Source organism: Cuculus canorus, chromosome Z, assembly GCF_017976375.1.
Source record: "Cuculus canorus isolate bCucCan1 chromosome Z, bCucCan1.pri, whole genome shotgun sequence".
Classification (NCBI taxonomy): domain Eukaryota; kingdom Metazoa; phylum Chordata; class Aves; order Cuculiformes; family Cuculidae; genus Cuculus; species Cuculus canorus.
Genome location: NC_071441.1, coordinates 42,162,846 through 42,180,380, shown reverse-complemented (window position 1 = coordinate 42,180,380; position 17,535 = coordinate 42,162,846). Strand labels below are relative to the sequence as shown.

Sequence of the window (17,535 nt, the reverse complement as noted above, 5' to 3'; positions counted from 1 at the left end):
CCTCTAGTCTGCTCTCGTGACCCCACCTGGAGTACCATGTCAAGCTCTGGAGCCCTCAGCACAGGAAAGACATGAATCTACTGAAACAGGTCCACAGAAGGGCCACAAAAATGATCAGAGGGGATGGAACAACTCTGCCAAGAAGGTAGATTGAGAAAGCTGGGGTGGTTCAGCCTGAAGAGAAGGCTTCAGGGAGATCTTACTGTGGCCTTTCAGTACTTAAAGAAGGCTTAGAAGAAAGATGCAGAGAGACTTTTTATGTGTGCCTGTAATGATAGGACATAGGGTAACAGTTTTAAACTGAAATAGAGTAGATTTAGATTAGGTACTAGGAAGAAATTATTTACTATGAGGGTGGTGAGGCACTGAAACAGGCTGCCCAGACAAGCTGTGGATGCCCATCCTTGGAAGTGTTCAAGGACAAGTTGGATGAGGCTTTCAGCAACTTGATCTAGGTCTTTGCCTGTGGCAAAGATGTGGGACTAGATGACCTTTAAAAGGTTGCTTTGAACCCAAACCATTCTATAGTTCCATGATTCTTTGATCTTCACAATCCCCTTTTCTGAAAATTAAATTTGCTAAAAGAACCTATGAAATACAGCACAATAAAAAAGTTACTTGAGTAATAATAACTGCATGTAATTTTTAATATGTTTACATCTCATCATCAAGATAAAACACAGAACATAAGCTTATTTCCAAAACCATGGTGTCTGAATATAAAGTCAGGTTGTCCATTCTGAGGCATGTAATTAAAATGAACTTCACTACAACTTTTCAAAATGCATCACAACATTTTTTTTACAAATCTACAAATGACCTTCCTTATGCTTTACTAACCTTTTACACTATGACTTTCTTTTTTTCCTTTCTGAAAGAAAAATCCAGAGTGACGGGCAAGTAATGAAAAATATTATATAATTTCAAAATTACTACAGGCTTAAAAAAAAAAAAGGGGGGGTGGACATCAACAGTTTTGGCTTCTGACTGGTAGCCTTCTAGACACGTGTCCTAATATGTATTCATGTCCACAAGAAATACAGTATTCTCTTCTTCTCTTCCAAAACCAGGAAGACGAAGCATTATCATTTTGTAAAATACACCCTGCTTCTGAAAGTACTGTGGCAAATCGCATGAACAAGCCTATCTTACTTTGAAGTATTTTGTATACTCTTGCTTTTGCCAGTGTCATCAGTTTCCCATCAGCCCTCAAGGCATCTCTGTATAGGTAAATAAGTACTTTACAGAACAACCATTTGCTGTGATCTACAAGGATCTTATCAAAAAACGGAAGAAGTGAATTAAGTGATCACACCCACTCTCAACAAATTGGCATAGACAGCTCTCAACCAAATTCTTGGTATGTGTGATGCAAACTCTCTCTGGGTTTTCCCACCACCCAAATCTCAAGCATTTCTCTGAGTCAAAGGCATTTTTTAAGGCGGAATGCCACCCTAACTCCTCCCTACAGCCTCTCATGCGCATCATCTTGTACTTGAGTGAAGAGCACAAAAGAATTGTCTCCAAGCAGAACATTGGTGAAAAATCAGACTGAATTAGCATTTCAGGGACTTTCGTTTGGCAGTCACGCTCATCATTTATTTGCAAATAAAAGGTCATTTTTTAACACCCTTATAACTGGCTGAACTTGAAAAGCATGGAGCTTGTTTGAAGTAGACAGGTTTAATGAGAATTCAGCATTAACGCTACACTATAATCCCACATCTGAGCACAGTTCTATTGAAGCTGCACTATGTTTTCTTCGTAAAAATAAAAAGATGCCCGATTCACTTTTTGTCGACAAGACCAGTTTGTCAAATCATCTTTCCCAACATTTTATCTCAGTGGTTTCAGCTTATCTGATGCACACAAATCAAATCGCATGCCTGTGAGTACGCTGCTCTTCTCCCTTACCACCAAGATTTCCATACCCATACAGACCATATTCATTTGACTTCCTTCAATGTGTTGCTGTCATTCACAAGGAAGAAAATGTAATTTTTACTTATAATTTAGCCCTCCTGCCTTGGACTGAGAAATGAAGAAAGAATTACTCTGCAAGCAGATTGAAATAACTTCATGTTTTCAGAACCACTTTTGTAGAACTTAAAACCCTTTCTTCCTCTACAGAAACTGAAAGGTACAGGTGGGAAGAAGAGTTTGTTTTTACAGTCTATCTGAAAAGTACTCCTGTAAAATAGCATTAAATACTCCCATGAACTGTACCTGAGACACTGCAGGTACTATATCCACTATAGACAGACGCAGAGCAGATAGTTTTTTCTGAAAAACTGCCAAGCAAACTCAAAAAGCCATAGGGTGTGAGAGTGGGAAGGATCACTCGCTTATATAAAAACATCCTTTTCCAAAGCTGGGTACACTAGACTGTACCAGGTATTCCACTGTGAACAGTTATAAAATAATCGGCTTTGGTAGAAGACTTTCTCTCACTTTCAACTAAATAGAGGTGATAATATCCCATATGAGTGGAACTTTCATTTGCTTAGGTCATGCTTCAAACCACAATACCTTTTTAAGACTTTGGCAAACAATTGGCTCTGTTTATGAATGGTATTAAAAATAGTCTCTTGTCCTGACCTTCTGTCATATATAGGAACTTCACACTATTACCTGTTACATTTCAATAAGGTGTCTGATTTTCTTCACCTTCAAATAACTCTGACACCAGTTATTTCTAAAGTTAAGCAAGTTTAAAACTATAATTTTGAAGCTTGTATTTTCTCTCACACCACACAAATGACAACTCTGTACTCAATACAGCTGATTTTAGAAAGTGTTAAAACATTTATATAAAAAAAACAGTAAAATGATGCTGCATAGGTTTTAAGCCCTTCAACTCTCCTGGAACTTGTGACTAGATTAGGAAATTATTCTTTTGGCAGAAGAAATCTTTCAGGGAAAGTTTCGGGGTATTTTATTAAAGTCATGTTCTCTGGTAACACACCAATTCCCTAGCAATATTAAATCCTAAATCAGATATTTAGAAATATTTACTTCAGCAACTCAGAATAAGAAAATCTTAGGAAAGCATCCTTCCAAAATATTTACTGTAAATTGCAGATTTTCTGTTAGTCTAAAAGTAAAGTGTGAAGCGAAAGGCTATCATACTTAGAAATTAAAGACTGTTAGTTGTTTGAAGTAATCAATAATGAAAGAAGCATCGTTTTTGTCAATTAGTACCACTGTTTTAAGGTTAGACTGAATAATTTACAGTCCAAAGTCACCCAGATTGTACAAACGCACTCCTAACTGGAGTTGCAGATTACAGACATTCACAGGTTTCCACCCGATCTGTCCATAATTGTTACTTAGCCTCAGTACTACTACTGCAGTGTGATGTTTTTCCATGTAACAGACAGGAAATAACTATGCTATTTCTGACCTGTATGTGTTTCAATATAAGGCTGTGTAATAAGAGCTGAGCGCTGTTAAAAATTTTTGTGCGTTCTCTCCACAAGCCACTTTGTATATATTCAGCTTACAGTTTAAATTTTAATGTGCTGGATATATCCCATCTCCGCTTAAACTCAGTGGCAGAAACTGAGCACACAACAACAAAAGCGAACCATTTCTACATGGATTTGCAAGACCTGTTCCCAAACATGAGAATATTTGTCACACCTAAAACTCTAACAAACAACATTCTTCAGTGGCCTGGTATTATCGCCTACATGAAATGGATGCTAAGAAAGTGAAATCTCTCAGTGTTTTAGCTGTACTCATATTGCACATCTGTCAACATCTAATCTCCAAGTACTGTTGCTGGTTGTTACAGAAGATGGTTGTTCTCTCAGTGAGAAGACTGCAGAAGGACAAATAGGGATGAGTTAATATACGCTTTTTCCCATTTTATTGAAAACCACTTACAAAGGAAGAAAACGTTTGCCTTTCCTAGCTTATGGAATGAAGCAATTGAATCATATACTCACTTCTTGTTTCTGAGGTCCAGACCACTGTTTTCTATTCCCTCCACCTTGATATTTTTCTGTCCACAAATGTTTCCATAACTGTCATATCCTGAAAGCAGTCTTGCAGCTGCTCCTGTAGCTATTGAGAATCCACAGATAAAACCCTGGAAAAGAAAAAAAAACAAACCCAGTTTGACTCTGTTTGAGAGCTGCAAAAAGTCAGTTTAATTCATTTGCTTCAAGTGGAGGCTCTTTAAAAATTCTTCCAGACTGAAAAAACAAAAGACAAGGACCATCCACAGAGAACCACTGTGAGATCATAAAATTGTATGCAAGCCAAACAGGATTCAGACATCTAACACTGCATATTATCCAAACATAGTTAACAAATCTTATAGGTGTTTTGATAGTCATGTTGTCAGCACGTGGTGTATGAAGCAGAAGGGAGGGCAACGGCAGGCAGTGAAGGAGAGCTACAAGCAGAGCTGGAACTGTCAAGGGTTAGCAGGTTGCTTAGAAGATCCCAAACAGTCCACATTTTCCTGCTTTAAAATTTTGTTTTCCTTCAAATTATGTGCTTTCAAAGTTGAGCTATTGTGAAGAGGCTTACCTGACAAAAGTTATTTTTAAGGAAATCCTTTCAAGGAAGTGACTAGGTTCAGATGCTGAGTTCAAATGCAGGGAAGAAACAGACACATAGCAAGAGAATATGAAATAGTTCAGAGTAATGTGGACAATACCCAGTGTCAAGCAGGTCTCACTCTGAACTTTCAGCAATATTTCACTAGCAAAACCAAGACCAAGGCAGTGATCATGCGAACAGGAGACTTCTCCCAAAGAATCATTAGCTCTCCAGCAACACCATTGACAGGAAAAATTGGCTTGCTCCATTACCATCAATGAACTCGTTTTGCAGATGAGGCAAGCTAAGATCTGAGAAGGGGAAACAGTAAACAGATGAGACAAATGCGTGGAGCAACAGGCAGCAGCGACAGGACCAGATGAGATGATGGCAACAGGTAATGAAGTCAGCACGGACAAGAAAATCTGGGACACTCATCCACAGCAGACTAATCTATAACTGGAGAAACAGGTGGGCATAGACTGAGTAAACAGGGAACATCAACAAAGCAGGAGAAAAACAACCACAAAAAAGAGGGGCTTGTTTCAGGAAGTGCTGTGCTTTTTTACCATTTTAAGTGATTTTCCTCCTCTACTTTCCTCTGGCAGACGACACCTTGAATACTGCACCCAGCTCTGGAGCGCTCAGCACAAGAAAGACCTGTTGGAGCAGGTCAGGAGGAGGGCCTCAAAAATGACCAAAGGCCTGGAACACCTCCTCTGTGAAGAGAGGCTGAGAGAGTTGGGGTTGTTCAGCTTGGAGAAGAAAAGACTCCGAGGAGATCTTACTGCAGCCTTTCAATACTTAAAGGAGGCTTATAAGAAAGAAGGGGAAAAGCTTTTTAACAGGGCCGGTAGCAACAGGACAAGGGGTAATGGTTTTAAACTAAAAGAGGGTAGATTGAGACTAGATATGAGGAAGACATTTTTTATGCTGAGAGTAGTGAAACACTGGAACAGGTTGCCCAGAGCGCTGGCGGACGTCCCATGCCTGGAAACATTCAATGTCAGGTTAGATGGGGCTGATCTAGTTGAAGATGTCCCTGCTCACTATCTAGGACTAGATGACCTTCATGATCCCTTACAACCCACACCATTCCATGATTCATAGTATAGTGAGAGTATAATTCAGTGATTTAAACAAAACATTACCATCTTTGTATTTGAAGCATAGCCAATGACAAACACTATGTGGAAAGAAAAGTAATACTTTTCAGCGGAGTAATTCTGAGGACCAGAGACCAAGGGACGGCAGAAAACAAAGTTGACAGCCCAAAAGTCTCAAACTCCTAAGGGCTGCTGCTTGCAACACAGCAGTGACAGACATTCTCTGTTCAGGAAGAGCAGCATACATAAGTCCATGAAACTAAAAAAGAAGTGTATTTCTAATTTTCACTAATCTTCAGCTCTTGTAAGTTTTTTTTTTTTCAATATAAAGTGCACCGTGTTGTGAAGTTCTCTTGAAGGAGATGACAGTTTCATCACATGGGACAAAGCTAGGATAACTTGGAAAGAAAGATCTTACTATTAGTAACGTGTCTTAGGTGCTACTAAGCAGCCAAGAAGACATGGGGGAAAAAAAGGAGAGTCAATTGTCTGACAATCAGAATCTTTGTTCTCAGCAAGAAGTTTACTGTGATTCATAGAACCATCTACCAGACTCAGACCTATCATTTCTGGGACATACAAAGTCTCATAACGAACATGCATCGAGTGATATCTATGTTGAAAACCACGTACAAATGGAACCAGAGTTTCAAGGGAAGAGGAGCTACAACAAGAACTGGCAGAAGCAAATTATGGATCCCTCTCAGTGCCTTTGAGATGTACATACTACCCATTTATGTTCTACAGCTAGTGGTTCCCACGCCAGCATACCCTGACCTTACCCACTGACTAAGCTATTGAAGGCTTGTAAAACTTCGTTCTAATGAAAGCAAACTCTTCAACTAAACAATGTTCACAGAATCCTCTGAGTTTTACTCACCATTCCTACGCAGAAAAGTATGAATAAGAGCAGCCATGGTACATCTGTGCAGCTGTGGTCCTCCAGAGGCTTCCACTCTCGCTTGGAGCTCTTGTGTGAGAAAAGAAAGATGATGTTAACACCACTTCTTAAATTGTCTTCTGCACATAACAGAAAAAGGCAGAAAAATATTCTCCAGGGCATTACCATACTGCAGGAATTCTCTTTAAACAGTAATATAGCCAAAATAGCTTGTTCGAAAACCATAAGGAGTAAGGCTCATGAAAGACACTTTAAAAGTAGTGCCTTCACTTGAAGCTACACCAATGAAGAATTATTTATCCAGTAAACAGGTAACATAACCAATATTTACAGGTATTTACCCACAGAACGGTTTATTTTCACTTATTTTTTTTATTAATAGAAAAGAGAAGCCAATGGCATGGAATCAACAATATTTGCTATTGAAGTCTTCCACAGCTACCTTCCAGTAATCTGCTTTACAAGAAGGACAAAAGGTTAAACTTTTCAAATGCTCCTAACTTTTAAAATATTATTGACAGGTTTAACAAGTACAGTGCACATAGTAAGGAGGTAATATATTGCTGTTAAAGGAACAGTTTTCTACCTGCCAAGAGGCAGCTGAGCTTAACATCTGAGCAAATGAAACCCTAGTCAGTAATGCCCAGGTGCCAGAAAGGAAAGGTGCATACTTAAAGTTTGAAATACTCAATGTGGGAGGCTCTATTTCTAAGTATAAAGAGGCAGCTGCAAGCAATTAAAATAGTTTGCTGCACATAAGGCAGAATTTCTCAAGTGTGCATATACTGACAAGATAACTAAAGTCTGCTAAAACCAGTCATTTTGTCATCTAGGCAAAATGTTTGTAAGAAAAGCATGAATTTAAGAAAAGAAAGATCATTAGCTGTAGCACAAAACTAACCATTGTATCAGAATTTGATTATTTTAACAAAAATATTGTTTATAGTTACTTTTAAAAATACACTATTTTAAAAAAGAGTTACACAGGCAAGCTTTTTCAATTAGTTCCCCAATACCAACTGCTCATATATGCCCTCACAGCCTCCTCCTAGAGAAAATGACACACTATGGCCTAGACAAGTGCACTGTGCTGTGGTTGAGGAATTGACTGACAGGCCATACCCAGAGGGTGATGGTAAATAGTTCTTTCTCAAACTGGCAATCAGTCACAAGCAGGGTCCCCCAGGGATCAATGCTGGGCCCAATGCTGTTTAGTGTCTTCATAAGCAACCTGGATGCTGGGATCAAGAGCACCCTGATGAATTTTGCAGACAACAAGTTGAGTGGGGAGGTTAACATTCCAGAGAGAAATGCTACTCTTCAGGAAGATCTGGACAGGCTGGAAGAGGGCTAGCATGAACCTTGTGAAGTCCGATGGAGATAAGTGTAAGGTCCTGCATCTGGGAATACACAACTCTGGAGTGCAGCTCAGACTGGGTTCCACCTGGCTGGAGAACAGCTCTATGGAGAAGGACCTGGGAGTCTTGGTGGACAACAGGCTCAACATGAGTGAACGGTGTACTCCAGCAGCAAAGAAGGCCGACAGGATGCTGGGGTGCATCAAGAAGGGCATCACCAGAAGAGATAAAGAAGTCTTTATCCCACTCTACTCAGTGCTTGTCAGGCCACATCTGAAGTACTCTGTTCTGTTTTGGTTCCTGCTATACAAAAAAAGATGTGGACAGGCTGGAGAGGGTCCAGAGAACAGACACGAAAATGATCAGACAACTAGGAAACCTTCCATATGAAGTAAACATGAAAGAACTGGGTTTGCTTAGCCTTGAGAGGAGGTTTATGGGAGACCTTATTGAGATTGATTAAGGGAGAACACATATCAACTTTCTCAGAGCAAATGTAGTAGCCTATTCAAATTTTTTACTTCTTTTTCTTCAAGACTGTGACGCATCTTCAAGACCCTGTTGACAAGGCAGTAAATGTCAAATGTCAGTACTTAATTAAAACAGAATGGTTGGTTGAAATGTCAACAGTTTTTATCTCCAATATGTATTTTTGCAGATTTTTATCAAAAAAAAAAAGCTAGAGCATGTAACTCGTGATATTAGCAAGGCAGTTTTTTGATATTCATGACTTCAGTTTTTGCTAATTCACAAGCACAAGCAACTTTGCAAATACTACCATTATAAAAGTACAAATTGGGTGCAATATAAATGAAATCCTACATACACCAGGCTTTAAAAAGCACACCGTTTAAAGTAATCTGGCTTTGCATTAGGGAATTTTATGCTATTTGTGCAGTCTTGTATTCAGGAAGTTCCACTTGCAGATGTAATATTTATATTTTTAACTCAAACTGAGCAACTTCACCGAGTTCTGATCAAACTTCCTTTTATTTCACTCAGTCAGTAGCGAGAGGTGGTAAAAGGTACGATATGCACTCTACCACACTCATTCAACAAAACTGCCTTCTGATCCTGGCAGTGCACACTTAAAACTAACACACCATTCAAACTTAACATTTTAAACAAAATTATAAGACTTATATTGTTATAATTAGCATAATCATAATTGCATAAAATATGCAAAGCTTCATGCTTCCTATTCTTAAAGTTACTCCCACTCTGCATTCTTTACAGATTTACTTCTATTTACAAACAGCAGAGATAAACTTCAGCTACAGCTACACCTTAAGAGCAAGCTGTCCTTGACAAAAGGGAGAGCAGTATAATGCTCTTCATAGTGTGTTGGGTTTTTTTATTCTTATTTTTTACATCCTTTTGTACCAACTGCAAACAAAAAATTATTTTAATAGGAAATCATTGCCTAGAATAGTTCTGGCAACGATTTAGGTTGTTTAGTTAGTCACAGATACCATAAGAAATCCATTTTATTAATATATTAATCAGACTACAATTTCTATGTCAAAAAAGAAACCGGAAATGCCACAGTGCAGCATGAAGCTACAATGTTACAGCGTAGCATGAAGCTACAATGTTACACAGAGAAATTATTTGTCCATAGTCCTTATTCTGCTCCAAAACAATTTTTTTTTTTTAAAAAAAAAGGAAGGTATTTTAAACAAAAAGTGTACCCTCGGAGGCGACTCAACAGGCACTTAGTAACCTTCAATTTAACCACCTAGCATGCTAACATGGGGTGAACAATGTCCTTTTCCAGTAGTCTGTCCACCTCTTCTTCTCTCCAGACCTTACTAAAACCCAAGCTAACTGCCATTAGCAATAATATCAGTCAAGAGTGGAAAGCAGGGAGAAGAGCCTGTCACTCCAAGACTAAATTCCAGGTTGGGAACACTTTCCTTCCCATATCAGCACAGAAGAGCTGAGGTTCTAAAAGCTAAAGAACCCACATAAGTCCGTTCAGAATTTTACATCTGTTCGCTTTGCAGGAGACTTAAACTCAATGCTTCTCAAAAACAAATCAGAACAGTTTGGTGCAGCACAATTTTACACTGATGTCTTAATTCTACACCTAGAAAGTTGGATGCCTAAAGTTAGCATTTCTCTTTCCAGTAGAGAAGCATGAAGAATGGCGACACAACAGCTCTCAGCTTTCCTAGTTGAAATTAGAGCTACGTGGTCTCAAGACAGCAAGCACACCATGGTATGCAAACACAAAATAAAAAGGGTACTATTTTCTTGGTATTCATTGCATACAGTCATTTCAAACCAAACAGAGAAACTCTGTCTCTGTATTTCTTTTTCCCTGCCACTTTCAAAATTTACCTTTGCAGCACCAAATAGCAGGTCTGAATTTACACTTCTTCTGCATATTATAATATACTTCTAATTAGGTGTCACCATAGCACAAAACCAATGGTTACTACTTCTACTGTTAACTGCAATAGCTGTACTGGATCCTACCACATAAGCACTCACCTGTCCCAGAGTGCAACACATACACAGGAGGACGAAAAAAGTGTAAAGACATGGCAAGTCAGCAAGGAGTTAAGAGATTTTTTTAAGAAGCCAAATAAATAACATACGGAGTATTATATATGCGTAATCAAGCTGTGGTTAAGTAGCAAAGATGTGAATAAGATCAGGTCAAAGAGTTTGCCATCAAGAGAGGATGTTGCAACATCATGAGAATGACAGCAGAAAGAAATCCTAAAAACGTGCGGTCGTTAGGTCACATGTTTCATGAAGGAGAAAATGAAGCTAGTGCCAAGACAGATGGACTGAGTTAAGGACAACCTAGTGAAAAACTGGCCTGAGTACATAGACTGGATGAAAAGGAGACACAGGGAGAGATTAGACTGTAGGTTTTACTTTGGCCAGCGAGTTTAAGCTAGCAACTGGGGAGCACAGGATTATTCCCATTTGCATATGAAAACATAGGCGACAAGACTACAGTCATAGCGTCATACAGGTAGTCAAGGACAAAAAATAATACCAAACCAGAACAAGCACAATCGTACCATTTTTCAGCCCAAAATAAGTGATAAAAGAGACCTAGGATGGATGAAGGATGTCCCATAAAAATCCTATAGCATGATTCACTATTCATGAGGAAAAGCAGTCTTTCAAACTGCTAATCTAACTTCAGGACTACCATACACAGTGTTAAGAGAGCCAAGAGTAACTAAAAAAGCCAGCAAAGCCAAACAAAGTTAAACTTCATGAGACACCAATTACATGAGCTATACTATTCTCACATAAGTGAAAGCTTCCAAATGCAGGTCCTCTGAACTTCTGGAAAGCCCACATCAAGGACAAATTGTTCATTATATGTCCTTGTAAGTAAATGCAACAAAATCCTACAGGCAGATGAAATGCAGTGATCCAATATTGTTCTACTTCAGCATTTCTTTTAAAGCAGTTAACCTTCAAGTAAAAAATAACAGAAGACAGAAAAACTGAAATACTTTCTAAACAGAGATACACAAAAATAATTTCGACAATCCCTCTTAAAAAAGCCAATAAATTCTTTCGGTTTAGTTTCTTTTTTCTTTCAACTTGGTTTTAACACAAGACAAAGATGAAGCAAGCTGTCCAGATTTCCGTTTGCAGGCACTGAGCATAACCTCTTGTATTTTCTCTGGTTAGAAATGGTCCTTTTTTTTTCTGTTCTATACTGAATACAAGATGTGACATTTTGACTTACCCATCTGAACAATCAAGCATAGATTTACAATGCTTTTTCAGATCCTAGCATACTCAGTTATTTTGGCCCACTCTTTGCTTATCAACTCATAGCATGCTTTAAGGATGTGACTTTTCAGACGACTGACAATTTCTGAAACTTCTGTTGGTTCAACTGGCGGGTTATAGTACTGCCATACACAGACTTAGCATAAGCCAACTTTACCACTTTCACCAGTCACACTTATTCATTGTTTGACCTCTCCTTAAAGACTGGATAAATTCACACACAAAAAATCCACCACTCTTCCCTGAACACTCTTTACAAAGAATTCTTCACAAATTTTAAGAAAACTTAATATGCATCTTCCTTTCACAGACTACTGTGTTAGGCTTTCAATTAGAAACACCGGTAATACATGAATATCTGAACTCCCATTTGTTCCTCAAAATGGTGTCTGTCTATACTTTTCAGTGGGACACATGTTTATTTTGCTCTTTTTAAGCACAGACCCTGGGTAAAAACCAAACTGATAATTCTAGAAGCCAGATAAGATTGATTTCCCTTGGTCTTCCCGCACAGTACAACCAGATTTTCTGGTATCTAACAAAGGGAAAGTTCTGATTGTAGTTGTTCACGCAGCGGAAAAAACTTCTGATTATTTTTTCTCCTCACTTAGTTTTTTGCTAAAGATAACTCAGCTTTTTTTTCATAGCCTCTTTCTCTGCAGCAACAGTTCAACCTCAACTTTTCACTAACCTCACAGGAATGCAAATGAACCTTTGAGTCAGCTATCACTGCTGAATTAGCTATTGCTGCAAAGTCAGCTAAGTTGGATCAACTGTTTTTAAGAGTTATTTGGGAAAGGAACAAGTACTTTCCTGAAGGAATGAAATGCATATAACCGGCACCAAAGATTTTATTATTTTTTTTTAAACTTAAGTACCAGCAGTTTACATTACTACAAAAGGGTTACAGAAATTAACTTTTCAAATAGCTTTATTTTTTTATTCTCTGCAGAGTCACTGTAGGAAAAACTTGAGTATTACTACTGATGTGGCAGTTTCAGATAATTTATTATAAAACCCCATCCTAAGAACTCCATTCACCTAACTCCATCCCCTTTAAATTCTCTGTTGTTTTATCACAGAATCACAAGGTTGGAAAGGACTCATTGGATCATCGAGTCCAACCATTCCCAGCACTCCCTAAACCATGTCCCTAAGCACTTCATCCACCCGTTCCTTAAACACCTCCAGGGAAGGCGACTCGACCACCTCCCTGGGCAGCCTGTTCCAGTACCCAATGACTCTTTCTGTGAAGAATTTTTTTCTGATATCCAACCTGAACCTCCCCTGACGGAGCTTCAGGCCATTCCCTCTTGTCCTGTCCCCTGTCACCTGGGAAAAGAGGCCAGCTCCCTCCTCTCCACAACCTCCTTTCAGGTAATTGTAGAGAGTAATAAGGCCTCCCCTCAGCCTCCTCTTCTCCAGGCTAAACAACCCCTGATCACCCGGTTCTCTTGCATGTGCTTCATGATAGCACTCAAGATTACCTGTTCCATGACTTTCCCTGGCACTGAGGTGAGACTGACAGGCCTGTAGTTCCCCGGATCCTCCCTGCAACCCTTCTTGTATATGGGCACAACATCAGCCAGCCTCCAGTCCAGTGGAACTTCCCCAGTCAGCCAGGGCCTCTGGAAGATGATGGATAGGGGTTTGGAAAGGACATCCGCCAGCTCCTTTAATACTCTTGGGTGGATCCCATCCAGCCCCACAGACTTGTGGGAGTCTAGCTGGGCAAGCAAGTCTCTAACCGCCTCCTCTTGGATCATGGGAGCCTCATTCTGCCCCTCTAACTCTTGGATTTGTAAACAGAAGGAACAACTTTCTTTGCTATTGAAGACTGAGGTGAAGAAGTCATTAAGTACCTCAGCCTTGTCCTTATCCCCTGTCACTGTTATTCCTTCTGCGTTATTCCTTCACCTTAATATAGCATTTGGATTCACAGTACATGTGACTGTCACTGAATACAGGAGAGTGAACAGAAATTACTTCTGTTTGTGTATGTAAATCAAGGAGTCCAAAAATGACTATGGCTCTCTATCTACACAGGAGATGAAGTCACAGTACACACATAGCATTAATAAACAGTAACTAGAGGTAAAAAAAAGATACTCATCCTGACTGGGATCTCTTGTGCTAAACTGCCACTTAGTTCTGCAGAATCTTCTTTTCCTAGAAGGAAGGCTGGTTCTGATACAGTGCCAGAGATTCAACTGATTGTATGAATAGCATTCAGTTTATTCCAACAGCATGCTGAGTATATAATACAGTCGTTTTACACCTAAAATGCAAGTTCAATGCTTCAGAATTTGTGGGTTCATTTGCAATACTGTGCACACCACAAAATGATATGTAACACATGGTCCACTTGTGCTTTCTCCTTGAGAAATGGGCAAGCTAGGCCAGATAGGTTGCTACCAAGAAGTCATCCACTCTAGAAGCTGTGCTGCATGCTAAGTTTAGAACAAAAACTTCACATGCTACTGAAACATCCTCACAGTACCAAAAAAACACAAAACGGTTCTTGAAGCATTTGTCTGTGTTGCCTAATGACCATTTAAGAAGTTGACTCTTGACTTATTTCATGTATCTTTACAAGCGAAAGAACAGTCCCAATCACATGCTGGCCTTTATCATGAAGCATACCATCTATGAAAAAGAGGAACCATAATTTACTGGTTTACCAAAATGTCTCCAATGCAAGAAGTAATACTGCAGTTCATCAGAGAGCATGGCATTTTTCTGCTCAAGACATGGTAAAGCTTTCTGCATTAGTCATCTGTTCAAGAGAAGAACTACAAGCAAATGTATGTCATCCTAATGAGACTTCTTCCAGTTCTGAATAGACCTTCATTCTAGAGCCTAAATAGGAAGACGAACTTATTCCTGACCCGAAGCATTAGAAGTTTAGTAAGTCTCTAGATAGCTCTAACCTGAAGCCTAAAACCAAGACATAAATCCCCTATTCCATGAGCAGCTGCAGCAGCTTTGAGTTCAAATGAAGAAAGTAGCCATTCCTCTCCTTTCTTTAGGAATGTTAAACTGCAGTGAACAAGATGACCAGCATGCCGCATCTGCACTACATTTTGACCATGAAGTGGTTAGAACACGCATGATACCAACAACAATTGTGATTACAGACTAAGTGTCTCACTATAAACATGAATCAGTAACGCTTCATGAAAAAGAAATCGTTGGTTTTGCATATACAGCCGACTTAGCAGACAATGACTGGTCTGAACAAACATGTAAAACATTAGAATGTGCAATTAAAATAGCAAGTTGTTTCACATTTTCAAACAAAAACATTAGGCAACTTTCAACCCGTTATAAACACTCCCCAAAGCAATTCATACTGAGAGGGAGGGAAAAGAAATGGACATTTTCTAATGCCTTCACAAATAAACAGAGTGTAGAGTCCCTGACACTGTGGATATAAAGGTCTGTGCTTGTTACTTCTAGGGAGAATTAAGTCTATAATTATTTTAGGATCTTTTATTACTCTGAAGATCGGATGACACTGTTCTTAAAAAGTTCAAAGGATCTGCTTCTCCGCGTCCAGCTAAAACCACGCTTACCTCACCATATATAATTTGGAGAACAAAATCAGCAACTCAAGTAAACTAGTTCTTTACAAAAATCACGTGGTAACTGCACTCTGTTTAAGCCTCCAAAACAAAGTTTTGAAGTGCTAAAATGATCTTCAGTTCATGACTTCATCAGCTATTGTACAATTTTTTATAGAAAACCCCTCGTTTACTGCACCGTGAAGCCTAAGAACATGGCACGGAGTTGCCCTAGTTACAATCCCCACCATTACCTACAGAATTCCTGTGCCTGACCTGCAGGTGTTCAGATAAAGCACCAACCTATAGCTTCCTGCAGTTCAGCACAAATTCAGATGACTCTCTCAGGTTCATAATAAAACTGACTTATTATACAGCAAATTATCAGTATGTCTCCATTACTAGAGGAGAAACAGACACCAGCATACCTAGACTTTTACTCTACTGAACTATACCAGTTCCCTGGAATAATGAACCATGCTGTATCAATAAAAACATCTCCACAAAACCACAAAAAAATTCCTAGTGTAGATTTGTCCTGGATCATCCTGTAGGGAAGAACAGTATTGCTCCTACTCCAAAGAACCTGATAGTGTACTCCTGGGAGGAAGATGCTTTAATTCTCCCCATCTTGCAGAAACAAAGCTCAGTCTCCCACTTCCAGAGCAAGTGAGTTTGTAATTTCAGTACTATTACCGCTACAAATGGCACTGGTCTCTGGAAAGAAAGGAAAATAATACACACTATTACCTGCAAGTTCCCTCCATGATGACACTGCCCTCTGGGTAACAACTCCACACGCCTCTAAGCGATTCCAAAAGGGACTGCATTACAGAACATGTACATCACAGTGGTATCTAACACCCACTTTTTGCGGAATTTCTGCTTCAGTCTCATTCCAAAACACTTTATTTTTCAATTTACTGCAAAGTAGACATTAGTCACACTTTTGGATTTTATCGAGAGTCACATGCCAACACCTTACATATAACCACTCGCATCTTTATTTGCCTAATAACTTCACATAACTAGTTGTTGTCTGATGCCTTGTCCACTGAAAAGATGCATCTGTTCTTTGTAAGTATGAAACTCAAGAGTTCCCGCTAGAAAAGGTTTTTTGATGGTGTAATATTACTTTAAAGTTATCCACCAAAGGGTAATACATTCATACTTCGCTTCTCTCCAAAGACTAAACATACTACAAACTCAATGTGTCCATACCTACTACTTCACTAATATTTTCATACTCCATACACTGTATTTATGAGTTTTCAACATAACGTAAACAAAATCAAGACTACATAAGACAGCACTTGCACTGTTATTGATAGTAAAATATAAAGTTGTTTACCCTGAAAACTCATACATGAAGACTTCACTTATGAACCCAACATACGCTGTGTTTCTATCATCTTCCACTTGTGATTTCACTCAAATCATACTAAATGTTGCTCCTAAAACTCCTTTATTACATGCTTCCACCTCAGTCTACAACTTAAATATTTATCTTGAATAATAACACAGCTGATTAAATAAAGAGCTGACATGATCAGCACACTTGCTGAGGTTTTGAAGTTCAGAGATAAAGCCATCTGCAGACAAAAGCCCAGTTTTTAACCCTTGAAATATTTGGTTATTGTTTCTTCATTACACTTTGTTAAGTACTTATTTTAAAGCAGCAATAAATAAGGACACTTTACAAATGTTACAGTAATATTTTTGAGGTGATAAAAACATCCATTTCAATGCATATCTGGTATGTCTATGGTTCCTAATCATTAATAAAAAGCAGTCAACAAAACAGAAAATCGTGAAGCCCAACAGTTCATTTTTGAAGATACTTGGCACTTACCAAGTTACTTTTATCACACTGCATTTTCTTTGTACATCAATCCGCTTAACAGATTCTCAGATTTTATTCTTACTACAAGACTGCAAATCTCAATTTACAAGATAATTTCAAACTCTGGACTAGTAAAACTTTTTCCAAATACAATACACACTTTGTTTCCAAATGTCCTAGCTTTACAACATGTCAGAAGGTAAAAAAAAAAAACACAGCAGAACTCCCCAAATAGTGGGTTCCACAGAAGATGAAGGACATTCAATGGAAAACACTGCTCATGTTCTTTGTGCTCTCTTTCTGTTTGATGAGTAATTTTGTATTAAAGACTTTTTTCACCCTTTTAAAGTCTCTAAAGCCAGAATCTAAGACCAAAAATAGCACAGCTCTGTAAGAGCTTGTGGCCTGCACAGTACTGCTGTGAAAAATAACGATGTTGCCA

The 17,535-nt window shown here is 38.7% G+C and overlaps 1 protein-coding gene across 2 annotated transcripts in view; it reads right to left on the bottom strand.

Moving 5' to 3' along the window:
• Positions 1-17,535, bottom strand: part of SLC44A1 (solute carrier family 44 member 1) — a 73,242-nt gene that overhangs the window by 45,920 nt on the left and 9,787 nt on the right. For both annotated transcript variants that reach the window (XM_054053696.1, XM_054053693.1), the window contains exons 2-3: positions 6,538-6,627; positions 3,951-4,093 (exon numbers count right to left, since the gene is read on the bottom strand). In XM_054053696.1, coding sequence (XP_053909671.1) covers positions 3,951-4,093; positions 6,538-6,627 — 233 coding nt within the window. The remainder of the gene's footprint in view (positions 1-3,950; positions 4,094-6,537; positions 6,628-17,535) is intronic.